The 16,887-nt window shown below is 37.1% G+C and overlaps 1 protein-coding gene across 7 annotated transcripts in view; it reads right to left on the bottom strand.

The window, feature by feature from the left end:
- Positions 1–16,887, bottom strand: part of CTNND2 (catenin delta 2) — a 641,797-nt gene that overhangs the window by 300,637 nt on the left and 324,273 nt on the right. For all 7 annotated transcript variants that reach the window (XM_032182073.1, XM_032182078.1, XM_032182072.1 and 4 more), the window contains 2 exons: positions 4,261–4,295; positions 3,664–3,780 (listed from right to left, as the gene is read on the bottom strand). In XM_032182073.1, coding sequence (XP_032037964.1) covers positions 3,664–3,780; positions 4,261–4,295 — 152 coding nt within the window. The remainder of the gene's footprint in view (positions 1–3,663; positions 3,781–4,260; positions 4,296–16,887) is intronic.

Raw genomic sequence — 16,887 nt, 5'->3', positions numbered from 1 at the left:
ATGTCCACAGCTTTTATTTGCTAGTAAAGGAATAGCAGATGTGATATTTGAGATTTAGAGAATTATAACAACTGCCTGTGCCTGCTATGTGACCACTTTTTATAAATAATTCTGAGAAAGTCAGAGTGCGTAAAACTGAATCATAAAGATTCTGGCTACAGACACACTAATCCCCTACAAAGATAGAGCTACTCATAGATTGACTTGTTACACTGGATGCACACAGTTCAGAAAAAGAAGCTGTGGTCACATCTTTGGGCAGGCTTTCTTATGAATATTTTAAAAATCTGTCTCAACTAGTCTAGAACTGCCATGGCTGGCTAGAAATGCTTCGTCAGAGTCAGCCTAGTGATGTAAAATACAGCTTTGCATTCAAAATGCAGAAGTAAAATAAAGTAATATTGCAAGTTCAAGGCCTCTAAATTTAGAAGATGACTGAGATGCCTTTTATGAACCATCGTTCTTCCTCTCCCTCCTTGTACACAGTGTTTGCACACAGTGCAAACCTATTCAGTGTTTGTTGTGCAGTTGCCTCATTCTCCACAGCATGACCTCAGGCCTTCCTTGCAAATTGTCCAACACAGAGAAAAAAAATGGAGCCCTGGTGGATTACTCTGTGACATTCAACATTTAGTTCAAATGCATCACAAACAATGTGTTTTCTACTTGTAAACTGAGACATTTTTCTCACTTCCTCTTTGGAGACGGAAGGAATTAAGACAAAAAGTGCCTATGAAATACAAATATCATGAGATATCTCAGAGTAAGTTTTAAATTTCCCTTTATATTATATTATATTATATATATATATATTCATATATATATATTATCAAACATATATTCATATGTTTGAGACACTGCTTCCATAGGTTAGTTAGTTATGTTTGTTCTCAACACACCTGTGAACAATCCACTAATGAAAAAAAGTAGGTATCAGGAAAAGATAATGTGAATGATTTCACAGCTATGACATCAGAACTTTGGGATGCAAAAGAGATAAAGGTCAATTTTAAGTAAGATGTTGAACTGCCAAATATGAGATTTTTGTTTTCGTTTATAGCAAATACATTCTACTCATTGCTTAGAAAAGTTAGAAGTGTTCAAGATGAAATCCCCCTTCAGTATGCTGTGCAGTCTGAACCTTATCTTTGGGGTAAATGAGGCATGGACGGATAATGTTCAAAACAGGACGTGATAGTAACTGTTGTATAATGCAGTCACAAGAAAGACAAATTATGTTGTACAGACATCATTGACTTTGTTGCTTTTAACTTTGCAAACACAGTAACATTTTAACTGTCTGATGTGTCCATGATGTTTTATTCTAAATTGAGTAAAGACCACCCAACCAAAAAGGAACTCCAGCATATGACATCCTAATTGCATTTATGAGTGATTAGCAGAGCTGCAACTGTTGGCTTTGGCATATATATCTGATTCTTAATTACAACCATAAATGGCAAATAGCGATGTAGTTTCATTATGAGGGAGGCCTGAACAGAGGAATATTGGACACTGACAAAAGCTTCACAGATATTTCCTAACAATGAAAATCATCAAGCTTGCAGCTCTGTGGGGAAGCCTGCTCCCCTGTGAGCACATGCATCTGCCTGTACTCTCCAACTCTGTATTTCTTAGGGACAGCTGCTGTCCTGTCCATAACTCTATCAGCATTTCATTTCTTGAATGTCATTCTCATCACCCTGTTGTTCACTCTCTTTGCACCTATCTCCTGATCCCATGAACAAACCATCCAACCAAATTCAGCTTCCAACTCTCTGGCCTCCTGGTTTAACAAATCTCAGTTCTTATCCTGCTCATTCCCCACACAGTCCATCTCCATTGCTCCTCTTCTCCATCAGTGTTTTCCATTTGCCCACATTCCTTATTCTCCTTCCTATCTACATTCCTATTTGAGTCTTATCTTTTGGTGATACTCCTCAGAAATTTTTGTACTAGTTTTCTTCACTTACCCATATTTATTTCCATTTACTGCCCTCATCCTAATCTAACATTTTTCTTAAATTTTCACCTCTTCATCCAGTTTCTGCCAAATGCCCATCCATGCTAGCTCCTCCCTGCCATCCACCCAGATTTACTTTTCTACAGAATCACAGTATGAAGACAATCCTAATCACGTCAGTCGTTCAATCTGTTTCTCCTCACCCCCAAATGAATAAAAAAAAGGGGGATAAAACAAACAACAGAGCAAATTATAAGGGCATACATTGTTACATCATGATTTCTCAGCAGAAGATTTTGCTCAGATAAAACAACATCTTACCGAAACTGTGGGTGACATTGTTGACCCAGAAATCTTGTGTATGTCAAAAGTGAAAAATTGTCTACCGTCCCAGGACTGTCAGCTGTGAATTTTACTGCAAATCTTCTTTTAAAATAATTTTGAAAAATATTCTGACTTGTTAAAATTCTGCCTTGCAATCAATGCCTTGCTTTCACTTGGAATGATGATGACATTTCAGGTGACGATTCACCATTGCTAGAGGGGCTGTGCAGAAGGCAGTTGTCACATTAGCCCTTCCAAGGAAGAAGAAATCTTCCCCTTTGATTTTGAGGAAGCTGAATTTGGGCAACTACCTTGAAAGATGTGACTCAGTCACAGAGTACTGGGCAGCAGGGGACTGAAAAAAAAAACAAAACAAAACAAAAAACAAAACAACAAAAAAAAAGGCTCAAGGGAGCAGAGAGAAGGACATAGAGGAATACTAGAGAAAATTGAAAGGTCAAGGTAATGCCTGGAGCATCAGTAGGAGTGATGGAAAGGGCACATGCTTTGTGGCAGAATGGAACAATGTATCAGATAGGAGACTGAAAAAAGTAACGGAAAATAGGGAATTAATCTGCTTATTCAATGTCTAGGGTTACATCTTCTAACAGAGGTGTTAGCCTGTTGGGAAACTGTCTCAGTGTATGCAACTTATGAGCACAAACATTTGTAAATGTCTGCTCTGCTAATACATTGAGTGGCACGTCCCTCACTCCCTTTTGCTACTGGTTAGCCTGAAATTGCTGATCCCAGCAAAAGATCTACCCACTCACTGCACGCTTCTGCAAACAGAAGAGCTGTGACATGACCAATACACCAACCTTTGAGAAAAGGCTCCAGGTTTCTTGCTACGGCTGACATTCTCTGCATCATCCTTAAGAAGTTCACCTAACTAGTTTTGTCTGTTTACCAGTTTGAAAATTACAGCGTTAAGGTGTACCAGCTATCTGATGGCTGTGTTTAAAAAGTGACATCAGAAAAACTCACACGCCACACTACAATCCATTACATTATTTTTGCATACTGAAACTATGCTGTTTGAAAGTTACTTTTGCAGTGGTGATGCTGAAGTCTTGTGTCATGACCTCATAGTATAGTACAGCCATACTGCAACTACAAAATATATTCCTTAAAATATACGCCACAGGGGTTTTGCCCACAAACTTCCAATAAAATTCTCTCCATTACAAACAAAACCAAAAATTAAATTGCAAATTCTGGGAGGCAATTTTCCTGCTCACAACTACATTGTCTTTTGCCAGCATCGGAAAATAATCAAGAAAAACATTATAAGAAAATGTACCAATTTTTAGTTTTAAAGAATAAAATGCTCCAAATACTTCTGGGTTCTGAACAGCACATTTTTAGCAACTTACTTTCACTGGCTGAATAGTCCTGTGGATCAAGTATCCCTGATTCCTGCAGTGATCTAATACAGGAGTCCACCAGCTCCAGACCAGTAGTGAGCTCATCTTCTATATCCTTCTGACCATCTGTAATAACATCAACACAAGAAAGTGAAAGAAAGGAAAAGGTAAAACCAGTTACATGCCATCATGTACAGTTACAGCTGATGAAGGAATGGAGAACACACCAAGATTACATGTTCAGAGGAGGCTGGTCGAATCTGTCCAGGAAAATTATGCCATCTTTTGAAAGTGTGGCCTTGGATTAATAAAAGCTAATTGAGAAAGCTCAGGTCTCGTCTTAAGAAAAAGCTAAAGGTGTTTAGCAATGCCCCCTCTTGAAAGATTGCACTATTTTGGGTGTCCTTTTTGCTAACCCTAACAGCTTTTGCCAAGTTCTGCCATTTTTTTTTTCTGTATTTTTCACATGCTAGCAATAAAAACAAAATAAACAAACAAAAAAACCACCCCTGCATAAATGCACACTAATTTCCTCTCTACCTTCTTTGGGAAGTATGACCGCTCTGGTAGGAAATACATGTAGTGCTCTAATGATAAGTACATTACCTTGTGTTTGCCAGTGAAACTGCTCTTCTGTTGAACTGTAAAGAAAGAAAAAGTGTTATTTTTTTATGAAATGATTCAGTAGTATGCCACCGATATTCAGCTCTAAATCTGTTCTCAAGAAACTGACTTAAGAATAAATAATGGATTTTATCCAGTACTATTTTACTTTTTCCTTTTTTTTCTGGAATGACTTGCACAGCATTCATTCAGCAGGGCAGAAATGTCTTCACTTCTTAACTAAATAATTTAAAACATGCATGTAGAAATCACACTCTTGGTCTTAATATACTAATTACACTATTTCAAAGTAAAAATGTTAACATTTTGCACTTTTTTGAATCCTATTTGTCTGATTTTTCTTTTTTTTTGAGAACGCTACAAATTGTTTTCTCAAGTGAACAGTTACATGTGATTTCTGAATGAATTTATGGGCATGATTCCTGGTTCTACTGATCATTATGTGCATTTTTATTATTCAAATGTGCAGCTAAGTTAATTCAATTGGCCTACACAAGAGAGTAAATTTAGATACGTTTGTACTTCCACGTACAAGCACTTAAGCTATGGAAGGTCTTAATTTTAAAACAATGAGGATGCATACAAGAGGATAGGTTAGGTAATTTTTTTTCTATAGCAGATAAAATGAAGGATATATTCAATTAGGCAATGAGAACACTTTCCTCATACGCATGATCTGCTTATCCTTCACTACAGATCTTTCTCACGTGCCAAATATACAAAAAAGTCTCAAGTTACTCAGCCAAAATCATTCTTTTAGTAACAGTGAACTGACTTTTGTAATTATGATTAAAATTTATTCTGTAGATTTTTACAAGATATTGACAGAGGAGAACAAAGTCACCTGTTGCATCTATTGGTTAAAAAAATAGAGAAAAACAAAACAAAAACACGACAAAATATTTTTAACTGTTCAAACTAAAAAAATATTTATGATGTAGAGAATAAATGCTCTTTTTAATAAGCAAATGGATTTTAAATCTCAAATTGTTTTCTCTTTTTCCAGCGGATGCTGGATCTCTTATGAATATGTGAGTACAGCTCATAGTATTTTCCATGAAAAAGAATAATGCAAATGAAATAAAATGTTTGGTTTTGGAGCCCTTTTTTTACAGGAAAATAACCTTGGTTAATTATTAATCAAATTTGATAGTTACAAAAAAAAAAAAAAAGGATAATTGCCTACTTTACATATAAATAGTACTAAAAGCACATTTTAATTTCCAGCTGGCATCAGAAGTGTTAATCTGACAAATTCAAATCTATAGATCATCATTAATTTCCAAATATCTACCATCTGTGGCTTATTTTGATGAACTTGAGAGGGAATTCATAGATTAAGAAGCTATCCTTTCGATGAGACACTCAGCTAAAATGCTTGCATTCAAGTCTATTGAAGTTAATAATATTGAAGATAAACACAGCCAGAGTCTTCAGGCAAATAATAATGGCAAGGCACTGAACTGGAAGAAATTACTTTAATTTAAATTACCTTTTCAAATGTAGCCTTGACTACATTTGGTGGTGACTAGGGACAGTGGCTCTTTTTGAAATATTAATTTTTCCAATTTGAAATTCCTTTTGCCTGGTTTTCAAAATCATTGAACAACTACAGCTTCAGCTGACACACTGGGACTTGAAAGCATTTTTCCTTTCTGGAATTAGGGCCATCCGTAACGAGCAATATGCTATTTCCCACTAGAAAATCCCTATTCCAGGTGGTGATGGGTACCACCCCAAACGACACCACAAAATTCAGTACCTCAGATGGCATTCTTGCTGGCAAAACAAACTACTCAATCTTGCTGGCAACAGCACAGGGATGTAGAAGACTGCGTCATCTCATCCAAGTCAGTGAGAAAAGCAAATGAAGTCTGTGCATGAAGAATGAGCTATCATTTTCAGCAATTCCCTTTTTAAGCAGTAAATTCATATAAAATGTGGAAGTTTGTTATCGTCACAGTACAGATAGCATTAAATGAATCACTAGTGTCTGATCAGTAGTGATTGTTAATGTCACCAGTCTGATTTTCACAGAAACTTTTTAATGTATTCATCTTAGGAAAACCTAAATGAGAAGGTCTAAAAAAGGACTACAACTAATTTTAACCATATTTTGGCTCTTCCAGTTTTAGTCGGGTTCCTACTCACAGATACTGCAATGGTCTTTTAATAAATACTCTAACGTACAGAGTGAAGGTAACACATTGATCAACAAACTTTTCATCCTGATGTTAACTTTGGATTCAACATATTAAAAATTTATCTGCTCCCACAAGGATATCAACATAAGGTTATGAAAAGAGTGCTGCTTACTCTAGTTAAATTTGTGCTCTTGAGCTTTTAAACAGTCCCCTATAGTTACATATTATGGGACCTCTTCCTGGTTACAAACCAATGCCTAAGTCCTGCAGACAAACACATGGAAGGTTTACCTCAAAAAATCCTATTAGCATTTTATGTAGTTTAAATTTAGGTACCCTGGTATTTCTTTGCTTTTGGTTTGGTTTTGAGCCTAACTTTTTTTTTTTTTTTTTTTTTTTTTTTTTTTTTTTTTTAAATCTGTTTCCTGCTTTTGGCTTGAAAAGAATTCCTGCCTGAAGCAACCAAGCACGGCTTGCAGGGAATCTTTAGACTGTCGCATGGGTATGCCAAATCAGCTCCAGTGAGTAAAATCCCTTTTCTGTGCTTTTCTTTTAGGTGTTTTTCTGCTGTACAAGAGATCAGTGCCACTGACTGCATACTGACATCAAATACAAGGAAACAAAACAGAACGAAAATAACAGAAGTATTCCCTCCTTAATTATTTTTTTTCAGCACATTCAGCAAAATAAAGCTTTCTGCTTTATAGTTTTCCTAGAGGAAAGGTCGTAAGTTCACTATTAACCACTTTTCTGCACATTCCTGTCCCTCATTATGTAAGTTTGTAAACTACCAGCTTGGACCAAGGAAGGCGAAAAACAAAGCACTTTATTGAAAAGTTGTGAACCAAACTTTTTTTTTGAGTTTGAGGAGGGAGGAGGGAGTTTTTAACTAGTAGTACGTTCACATGGTTTATGATAACAATAGCATAAAACACTAATGAGCTGAGAATTCAAGGAAGTATAATTATTACCTCTCTGACCTGTCCCAGAACTGCCAACAGAACTTTCTGAACAACAGAAAGTTCAGAACAAGGTGAGCCATGTGTGACCATCAAACATCTTACCCCACAATTTACAGGAGTCAAAAGCCATTCTGGTGGCTTGCAAGAGAATGTGAAGTGACACTAAAATATTACTTTCCTGGACCATGCTCACATATTTTTGTAAAAGTAACCCTCATGGGAGGCAAACCAGGGGTAAGGAATACTGTTGATCACTTTGGCAGAAGAAAAACTGCCAAAGACATTCTCAGACAGCTTTGCCATGAGGCCTGGGCAAACACCCAAGGATTTGCTTTCAATGCAGGTGCCAGGGAACAGCAAGGGCAAGCTATTTCATGAGGACTAGGAGCTGGGAGGTGATGGCAAGGCAGTGACCTCCAGGAGATGGGGTAGTACCTTGAGCCAGTTAATCCATGTCAGGTTCAGGTCCTGAGTCGGCGACCAGAGGCAGCCCTGGTTACACACACAACTGTTAACATGGCACTTACAATGCAGGCTGTGGAAATGCACTTTCATTATCCCACTAAAATTCCTCAGTCACATGCACATTAGGGCATGTGATTCAGTCAGGACATGTGATTTCAGTTCAAGTCACACGAAAGCACACAGTAGCAAGGACATTTAAATCTTGGTAGGACGGGATGCAGGTCTTCTCTGAAGTCATTCTTTCTGGCACATCTCTTGATTTATCAAGGAGCTCCCATACATGCATGGAGGGCAAACACCCACTGCTATATTCCTTTGACTATCCAAGAAATGTTTGTGTGCTTCTTTATGTGGTGAAGTCATTCAGTTTACAGTTGTCATTCAGTTTTTGAGAAAGTGCTACAGTTTATCTGCTATGCAAAATATTTCTTTTTATTGTTTCCTAAAACAATTCATGAAATTATATCTAACCCTACTATACAACAGCTATGAAAGGATTTTTACAAGGAGCTGTATCAGCACATGATCTTTTCAATTATTTCAGCAATGGAGCCACAAAACATATCTGTATAGAATTTACAGGCAGATACTGTCTCACTGATTTTTAAATTGCTATTCTGGATGTTCTCATTTGTGGAAGGTCGTAGAAAAAAATATTCAGAGGTATTTCACAAGAGGAAAAGAGGTTGAAAAACATTAATACTCCATCTCAAGCAAAGGCAAAGCAGCTCTTAAATCAGCAGTACATTTTATTAAATATTTTGCAGATAACTTAGTCTTTACCATCAACTGTCTGGAAAAGAAAAGAGACAAGAGCAAATTTTAATGTTTTACATGAAATAATCCCATGGAAAGGTACCAACCCCTTAATTACAATAGAAAAGGTCACCCCCGTATGCTATTTTTTTGGTTGCCCAGCATAAAATTACGTCAAAATTTCTAACTGCAATAGTCACCTCTATAGATGTGACACAGTAACCTCTTTTAAATCACACTCTATCCATAGCCAGATATGGCATCAACTTTGCTATCAGATCAACAAGTCCTTTTGATGGTCCAACAAACCTAATCCAATTGTCTACAGTGACCATGGAAACTGGAAATAAATAAATAAATAAATAAACAAATAACCCCACCTCTTGAATGTACCAGTACTTTAATGATCACTGCCCTTTTCTACCCTCTGAATTTCAAAGTGACTTTTAAAACTGTTATGGAGTTTAAGTATAGCTTAAGATGCAAGAAAACAGTTCTGGTGGTTATTTCCGCATCTGTATTCGAAAGACACTGCTACAAATTCCTACAGGGAGAGGGGATTGTCCATTTTCTTTTTCAGACAACTTTTTGTTATTCCCTAGGTTTTACAGAATCAATAGCAGAACTTTGTGGCTCTGCTATGAGTGTTTTGTACTTCGCTTCAATGACGAAGTGAAATATTCACAGCCAATTTCCAGTAGACTCAAAGACAAATTTCCAGTAAGGTCCCAAGATTGATGTGTTCTTCTACATTTAACACTTGCAGAAGTGTGCAGATATGCTTTCCTTTAAGAGCTTTTTTTTTTTTTAACTGCTCCAGTCCTGTTTATACCCACTTTTCCTATACTGATTATGCTTAAAAATAACGTGCTATTTCTTCTTACTTAAGTGGGATTTAACATTCAATGTGCTGCATTTCGAAGAGCACTATTTAACTACAGAGCATGCACTGAAAGTCAGGAGAAGCACTTTTGCTTTCTTCCCAGGGTGCTGCTGACGGATTTGCAAAGCAGGCAGCAAGGCTGCTATTGAATGGAGAGAGCGTAATATAGACCATTTCCCTGGAGTTTTTACCCTCACTCCTGAAATGGTCAATAAGAGTATTAATTACAATATATTTTTGGACCTCTAAGTTGCAGGAATCGTTTCTCATATACCAAAACACACCTCAAAAACATTTACTGCAGTTTTGATTGAACGTGGCCACCTAGAAACAAAATGCTACTTAGCTTGCCAAGCCATTTAGCTTTCTTTTGTTTCAGTTTTGCAGTTTGTTACTTGCGTGACAGTGAAGACAGATTTTTTTTTCACAGAAGAAGCCTGTGAAGCTCTGCTATTCAAAGGGGAAGAATTCAGAGGACAATACATGTGAATACTTGTTATATTTTACTTAATTTTAAACTTGGAAGCAATGACAGCATTAGGGAAACAAGTATTATATGATTCCCTATTCTTCCCTACATGTCTGTTTATGGCCTGTATGGGATATAACGTACTAGGCTAGGTGGACCCTAATTCTGAATCAATAAAACCATTCTCATGTTCTTATTTAGAGAAACTAAAATCAAATCAAATTACTTGTGTAATTTCCCTTTATTAATTAATTATGAAAAAGGATGATGGTACACAAGTAGTAGGAATTGGCTTAAGGCTGTATTTCTGCTAAGATAATAGTATTAGTTCTTCCTGTTTACTTCAATGGCTATCTTTATTTAAGAAAGGAGCTCACTTTCAAAACTGCACTACCTGAACAGGAGAACATTAAAAATTTATCGTGCCTCTACACGATATCAGTTTAGACAGTGGTACACTATTGTATTTGTTCAGCCCTAGTGATGGTATTTGGATCTGATCCAAACAAGCATCTAAACCACAGAATCACAGAATAGCTGGAGTTGGAAGGGACCCACAGGGATCATCGAATCCAACTCCTGGCTCCACACAGCACCACCCAAAAATCAAACCATATGTCTGAGAGCACTGTCCAAATGTTTCTTGAACTCCATCAGGCTCAGTGCTGTGCCCACTGCCCTGGGGAGCCTGTCCCAGTGCCCGACCACCTCTGGGTGCAGAACCTTTCCCTAACCCCCAGCCTGACCCTCCCCTGTCCCAGCTCCATGCCATCCCCTCGGGTCCTGTCGCTGTCCCCAGAGAGCAGAGCTCAGCGCCTGCCCCTCCGCTCCCCTCGTGAGGGAGCTGCAGGCTGCCATGAGGCCTCCCCTCAGCCTGCTCTGCTCGGGGCTGAACAAACCAGGGGGCTTCAGCTGCTGCTCCTGTGTCTTACCCTCTAAACACTTCACCATCTTTTTAGTCTTTCTTTGGACACTCTCTAACAGTTTTATGTATTTCCTATACTGTTACATCCCAAACTGTACACAGTGCTTGAAGTAAGGCCACATCAGCGCAGAACAGAGCGGGACAATCCCTTCCCTTGACCAGCCAGCCATGCTGTGCCTGAAGCACCCCTTCAAACTGATGCACCCTCCCCACCCTGCAATGAGGATACGGTTGGCCATTCTGGCTGCCAGGGCACACTGTTGACTAATATTCAACTTGCTGTCAACCAGAACCCCCATGTCCCTTTCTATGGGGCTATCCTTCAGCCTCTTGTTCCCAGTTTTATGTATAGCCAGGGTTGTCCCTTCTCAGATGCAGAATCTAGCACTTGCTCTTCTTAAACTTCAAGTTGCTGGTGATTGCTCAGCCTTCTGATTTGTCAAGATCTCTCTGCAAGGTCTCTCCACCCTGAGGGAGTCAACAGTTCCTCCTGGAGTAGTATTAGAAAGTGTTTGAGAAATAAATCAGAAGCTGCAAATTACAGAAATGCAATTGTGGATAGGTAGAATGACCTTCACCTTGAGGCAAGTGAACAACCCGAAAGAAGAAAGTAGGTCTGGTTCCTTCTTTCCCTCCTCCCTCTTACCCAGTCATTCAGGTATCAGAGCACTCAAGTACAATGTGATAGAACTAGATACGATTTGGTTTTATTCACCTGTGAGAATTCAAGCCAATACCTCATTTGTGTGCAACCATGAGAAGCTATTCCCTATCTTTCCTATGAAACCTCAATCCTATATGCAAAATAATATTTTTTTAAGGAGCTCATTATAAAAGATGTCACCATAGTTACCCTTCCTTTGCACCAATGTTTGAAAAATGTCTTCAGAAAAAGGGTGCAAGACAGTAACACAAAGTTCCTCTTCTTATCAAACTGCACAAAAATACCCTTCTACACAAGGCTTAATCCTTAACATGCACATCGAGCCAAGAGCCTCATGCTGACCATTGCTTTAAGTAAATTATTTTAAGCATGACTACACTTTTTTTTTTCTTTTTTTTTTTTTTTTATGACCATTTCAACCACACTATTTGTTTTGTATTGTCTTTGATAGCTAATAAGAAAGTGGTTTTCTCTGTTTCTTGAGGGGTGATTCATTTCGAGCTCAGCACTTCCTCAGGGAAATGCTGCAGACAGAAGCCAGACAGCCTCTACCTTGAAGAAAGCACGTTCCATGCAGAACACTCCCAACAAACAAATAGCCTGTCACTTTGTGAAATCACACACTACAGCCCTTCCCAGTTCCTCTCCCTACAGCCTCTTCATATTAGCTTCCAAGAAACCTACCCCTTTGCTTTCTCCTCTTCCCAGTTAAACAACCCTCTCTTTTCCTTTCCATTCCTTCTCCCCTCCTACAGAAGAAAACACAGAGGCAGGATGTTTCTTTTTGCTTGGCTGGTTATTTTGCTGTTCCCTTTCCCACAGCTTATGCCTGTTATCAGCTCCTTGGGCCAGGAGCAAACTCCTGTGCCAAAATACAGGCTGGAAGTCCCTTGTAACTAACAAAAAAATATTCTTAATATATGGTCTGAATTTTGAGATTGAACAGATTGTATGGTGATTCTGGCAGCTGGATGATTGTTACATGACTTAGTACACACACAACTGCCCGAGTTAATACCTCAGACCACCAGAAACACCGAGCAATGGAGAAACAGCCTTTTGAGAAGCAGGCAGTACAAGAACCACATACGCAAGGAATGATGGGTCTTGAATTTACATTTCAGGGGATGAATGTAAAGGCAGCAGAAAACTACTTTCTAACCTCAGCTGTTGGATGGATGTAAAGGTAATTCAGACTATTAGGTGGATGTTAAGCAGCTGAATCAACCCGTGAACAATTGATATTGATTTATGAATTCAACTATGGGAGTGAAAATTCTTATTTGTAAACTGTCTGCTGGTATACAAAGCCGACAAATTATCCAAAATGGCACATGGTAATAATGGCTATTTAGCTATATGGATAACCTTTAATCACACATTCATTACTGAAAATGACTAAAATTATATTAATGCAAGCTGACAAAAAGTAAATGTAACCTTCAGACAGATCTGTAGTTTTGCCTGATAAAAATACAGTCTCTTTATCTGAGCTTTTTTCCCTCCTAAGGCTCAGAGGGGGGAAAAAGAATGTTTCCTACGAAAATAATATGCAGTTATTAATTTCCTACCAGTGACTAAAGAAATAAAACAGAGGTGATACTACTCATAAGGCAGACATTTGGTAAAGACAGATGTAAGAAACACATAATATTATTTTATTAACTATGTATGCATTAAAGAGAATATTCCTAAAGGGTAAAAGGGTGTTCTTGTAGCAGCTTGAAGAAATGATCTTCCAGAGACCACACCAGTAATACTGAGAACAAAAATATTTTGCATTGGCTTTATTCCTAGCAGAATATTACAACATAAAATGTTGTAATGTTGTCTTGCCATTTGACAAGAGCAATTCTTTGCCATTTTTTTGTTTCATTAACAAAAGAATGTAACCACCTTTCTACTTAAACATATTCTAGACCCAGAACATGAAGTTTCATTGTATGGTTCAGTATAGAAACTTTTCATTCTGGTGTATGTACATAATCTACACATTTCAATACTGAGTTAAAACTTAGCAAGAGAACTTCAGTGATGTGCTTTTCTGCTACTGTGCTCACTGACTTGCAGTTTAAGGTCTGCCAGACAGGTACACCATGAAGGGCTGCACTAGTAACAACAATGAGATTCAAAATCCAATCAAATCAAAAGCCAAACGCTCAGTTGATCCCTGAAGTTCTGCTAATCACTTCTTTCCTCCATCTGGCTTTCCTATAATGCTCAGTGCCTTCATAGTGAAACAAGTACCAAACTTGTCTGCATCTCTAACCATGCAGCTGATTTTGCAGCAGCTTAATAGCTGGCAAATTTGTTTTCCTAAGACTTCTAACTTTGTTTCTCTTCCTTCTTCTGCTTTGGGCATTCATTCATGAAAAACAAGAGCATACCCCTGGATTTCCATATTATTGTTCCTTTAAACTGCCAAAAAGACTATATTTCTTGCCACAAACACCTGGAATTGTGAAATTCATATTACACTGTAAGTTTGGTTTTGATCTTTTATTATTTTTTCCTATGTAAATGGGACCAATGGCTAAAGTTATTTGTTACCTAATTACCACAAACTTTTCTAATGCAAATTTGGCCCTAATAACATTAGGTCTGGTAACCATTAGGTTACTAGACAGGTAGCATAAAGAATATTATAGGTTCTCATGTTGAGTTCTCCCCAAAATCCAGGAGGCTTAGCTATCACTAAGCCACTTTTATCACTTGTAAAAATTTAAGAGACCAGTTATTCTATCACCTCTAGTGGAACTGAGGTCATATCTCAGAGGTTCTCAATAGCAGAATTTAACTGCTGAGATGGCTTGTTTGATAAAACCAAATTCTACCTATCGGCATCCTGAAAGCATCTGAAATTAGAAATGTGGTAACACTTAGAAGTGTTAAGACAGGGCACTGATCTTCATTCTGCTCAAGGGGCCACTTAGTACTTTCTGGAAAGTCTGCATAATTATGCAGCAAAATGTTTAACTCTAGTAGGTTAAATAAAAGCACTAATTTTCTCCGCTGACTCTGCTGAAAAAGCAGACAAGGGAAATGAAACACAGATCTCAAGTACCTAGCTGAGCTTTACATTGGCAGATAGAGAATCACACTCAATTTTTAAAAGCCCTTTGTTTTGGTGAAGTGATTCCTGGATAACAGTAAAATTAAACTCTTGGCCACGTAGGCAAATCTCTCTTACGGATTTCTTAACATACTTGTTCAAAACAATTCATTAAAAAAACACTTTCTTCCCCATGGCTGGCAGAGTCCAAGTTTCAAAGTTTCATACAGCTCATGCCGCTAAGCAATCCTTATGCTCCTCCACATGTTCTATCATCAAAAATATACATACATGAAATAGAAGTAACCAGCTTTGCATTTATCCTTCTTTTTTTCTAGTTATCCAAAATGAATCTTTGGAGTTTCGCTACTGTGCTATCCCATCATCTTAGCTATGCAAATCCTTTCCCTTTAAATATCTTAATCTAGCTTTAAAAGCTGCTCATAAAATTGAGAAGTATTTATTTTTCTACTTGTTCAGTCAGTGCATCTCAGAAATAGTCCAATCAAATGCAAAATCTGCTTCCACAGGCAAAACGGAGCTTATATGAAAAGAAAGGAAAAGGAAAAAAGAAAAAGAAAAAGAAAAAGAAAAAGAAAAAGAAAAAGAAAAAGAAAAAGAAAAAGAAAAGGAAAAAGAAAAAGAAAAAGACAAGGAAAAGGAAAAAGAAAAAGAAAAAGAAAAAGAAAAAGAAAAAGAAAAAGAAAAAGAAAAGGAAAAGGAAAAGGAAAAGGAAAAAGAAAAAGAAAAAGAAAAAGAAAAAAAAAGAAAAAGAAAAAGAAAAAGAAAAAGAAAAAGAAAAAGAAAAAGAAAAAGAAAAAGAAAAAGAAAAAGAAAAGGAAAAGGAAAAAGATTTTTTTCCCCTGAATAAGAAACACAGAAAGTCTCTTCTGGACTTGACAAAATTAATTTCTCACAGTATGTATGTGCTAAAGCTAGTAGTCAAAAACAACTAAGAAAGCAATGCGTTTTGTAGTCGTTTTGAGGAAGGACAGTCTTTGAAAGTTAGCATAAGGACAGTCAGTGTTGAAAGCTGAGACAGAATTTTACTCCCAATCATTTCATTCAACATCCTGCTAACTTGCACTGATTTGGAGGTATGGCCATTCTTCAACTGCTAGAAATTGTGTCCACATCCTAATGTGTTTGCATTTCAAAGCCTATAATGTGTATGGAAAATAAATAAATAAATAAAACACCTTATAAATAGAAATAAAACTTACAAATAAAACACCCACCAATGAAAAACAACATTAAGAATTTCTAGTGGTTAAGCAAATTAAATAAATTAAAAATACAACAAAATAAATCCAGTACAACCCCAAAATGACTGCAACCAGGGCAATTTGTCAGTTGAGATAGGACTGGAAAAAAAGGCAATTAGATAGAGCCAAAAATTATGTCTAGCCTCTTCAACAGTGTTCTACAGAAGCATCATGGTAAAGGGAGTTCAAAGAACACGGTATACTCTACATTCCATGATGAACTACATAACCTCCATGTTCTAAACAGACATTACAAAGCATTGTGCCTGTTTAAGACAAGGGAAAAGAAAACAACCACAACCCAAGTCTAGTCTGACTATTAAAGTTTAATAATTTGCTAATAATTAGAACTGTAATGGCCATGAGGAAAACAAATACATGCATACTAAGGCTTCACGCAGATGGTAAAATTAGGTGGTAAAATTTTATGAGAGTAAAAAAAGGAAATACAGGTCTAATATATTTGGAATTCTACCAGGCATTTAACCCTGGTGACATTGCTGAATCTGATGACATTGCTGAATTAATAGCTTAAAAATAAAGTGGGAATCATTACAAGATTTGAACAGAAGGCATCAAAATGGACAGATGAGACAACCAGTAGTGTTAAGGTGAAGTCGAGCATCAGGGAAATGACACAGAATTACTCAAATATCAGTCTTGGGGTTGATCTTGGAATGAACTTTTCTCCAGGAGTGTTTAAGGCAAACTCATCCAGTTTGAAGATGACGCAAGATCAGTACCTGAATTGTACTAAACCAGTCTTCTGATAGCACATAAGACTGGACTTATTGTTTCTTGGGTTAATTTCAGATGAGTTTCTTCCTTCTTCTTAGACAAATACTTTTTTTTTTTTTTTTCTTTTTTTTTTTTTTTTTTTTTTACATGAGGAAATGGATTTTAAACAGGTTGTTGAAAAAATCACAGGAATTCTGAAAATACTTTATGGTCATCTACAAAATGAAACTTACCATAGCAATACAACTTCTATTACTCACAAGTCTTTAGTAAACTACTCCAAAAT

The sequence above is a fragment of the Aythya fuligula genome, chromosome 2, assembly GCF_009819795.1.
Source record: "Aythya fuligula isolate bAytFul2 chromosome 2, bAytFul2.pri, whole genome shotgun sequence".
NCBI classification, from domain to species: domain Eukaryota; kingdom Metazoa; phylum Chordata; class Aves; order Anseriformes; family Anatidae; genus Aythya; species Aythya fuligula.
Note: the sequence above shows the minus strand (reverse complement) of the source record. Positions and strands in the feature narration are given on the sequence as shown.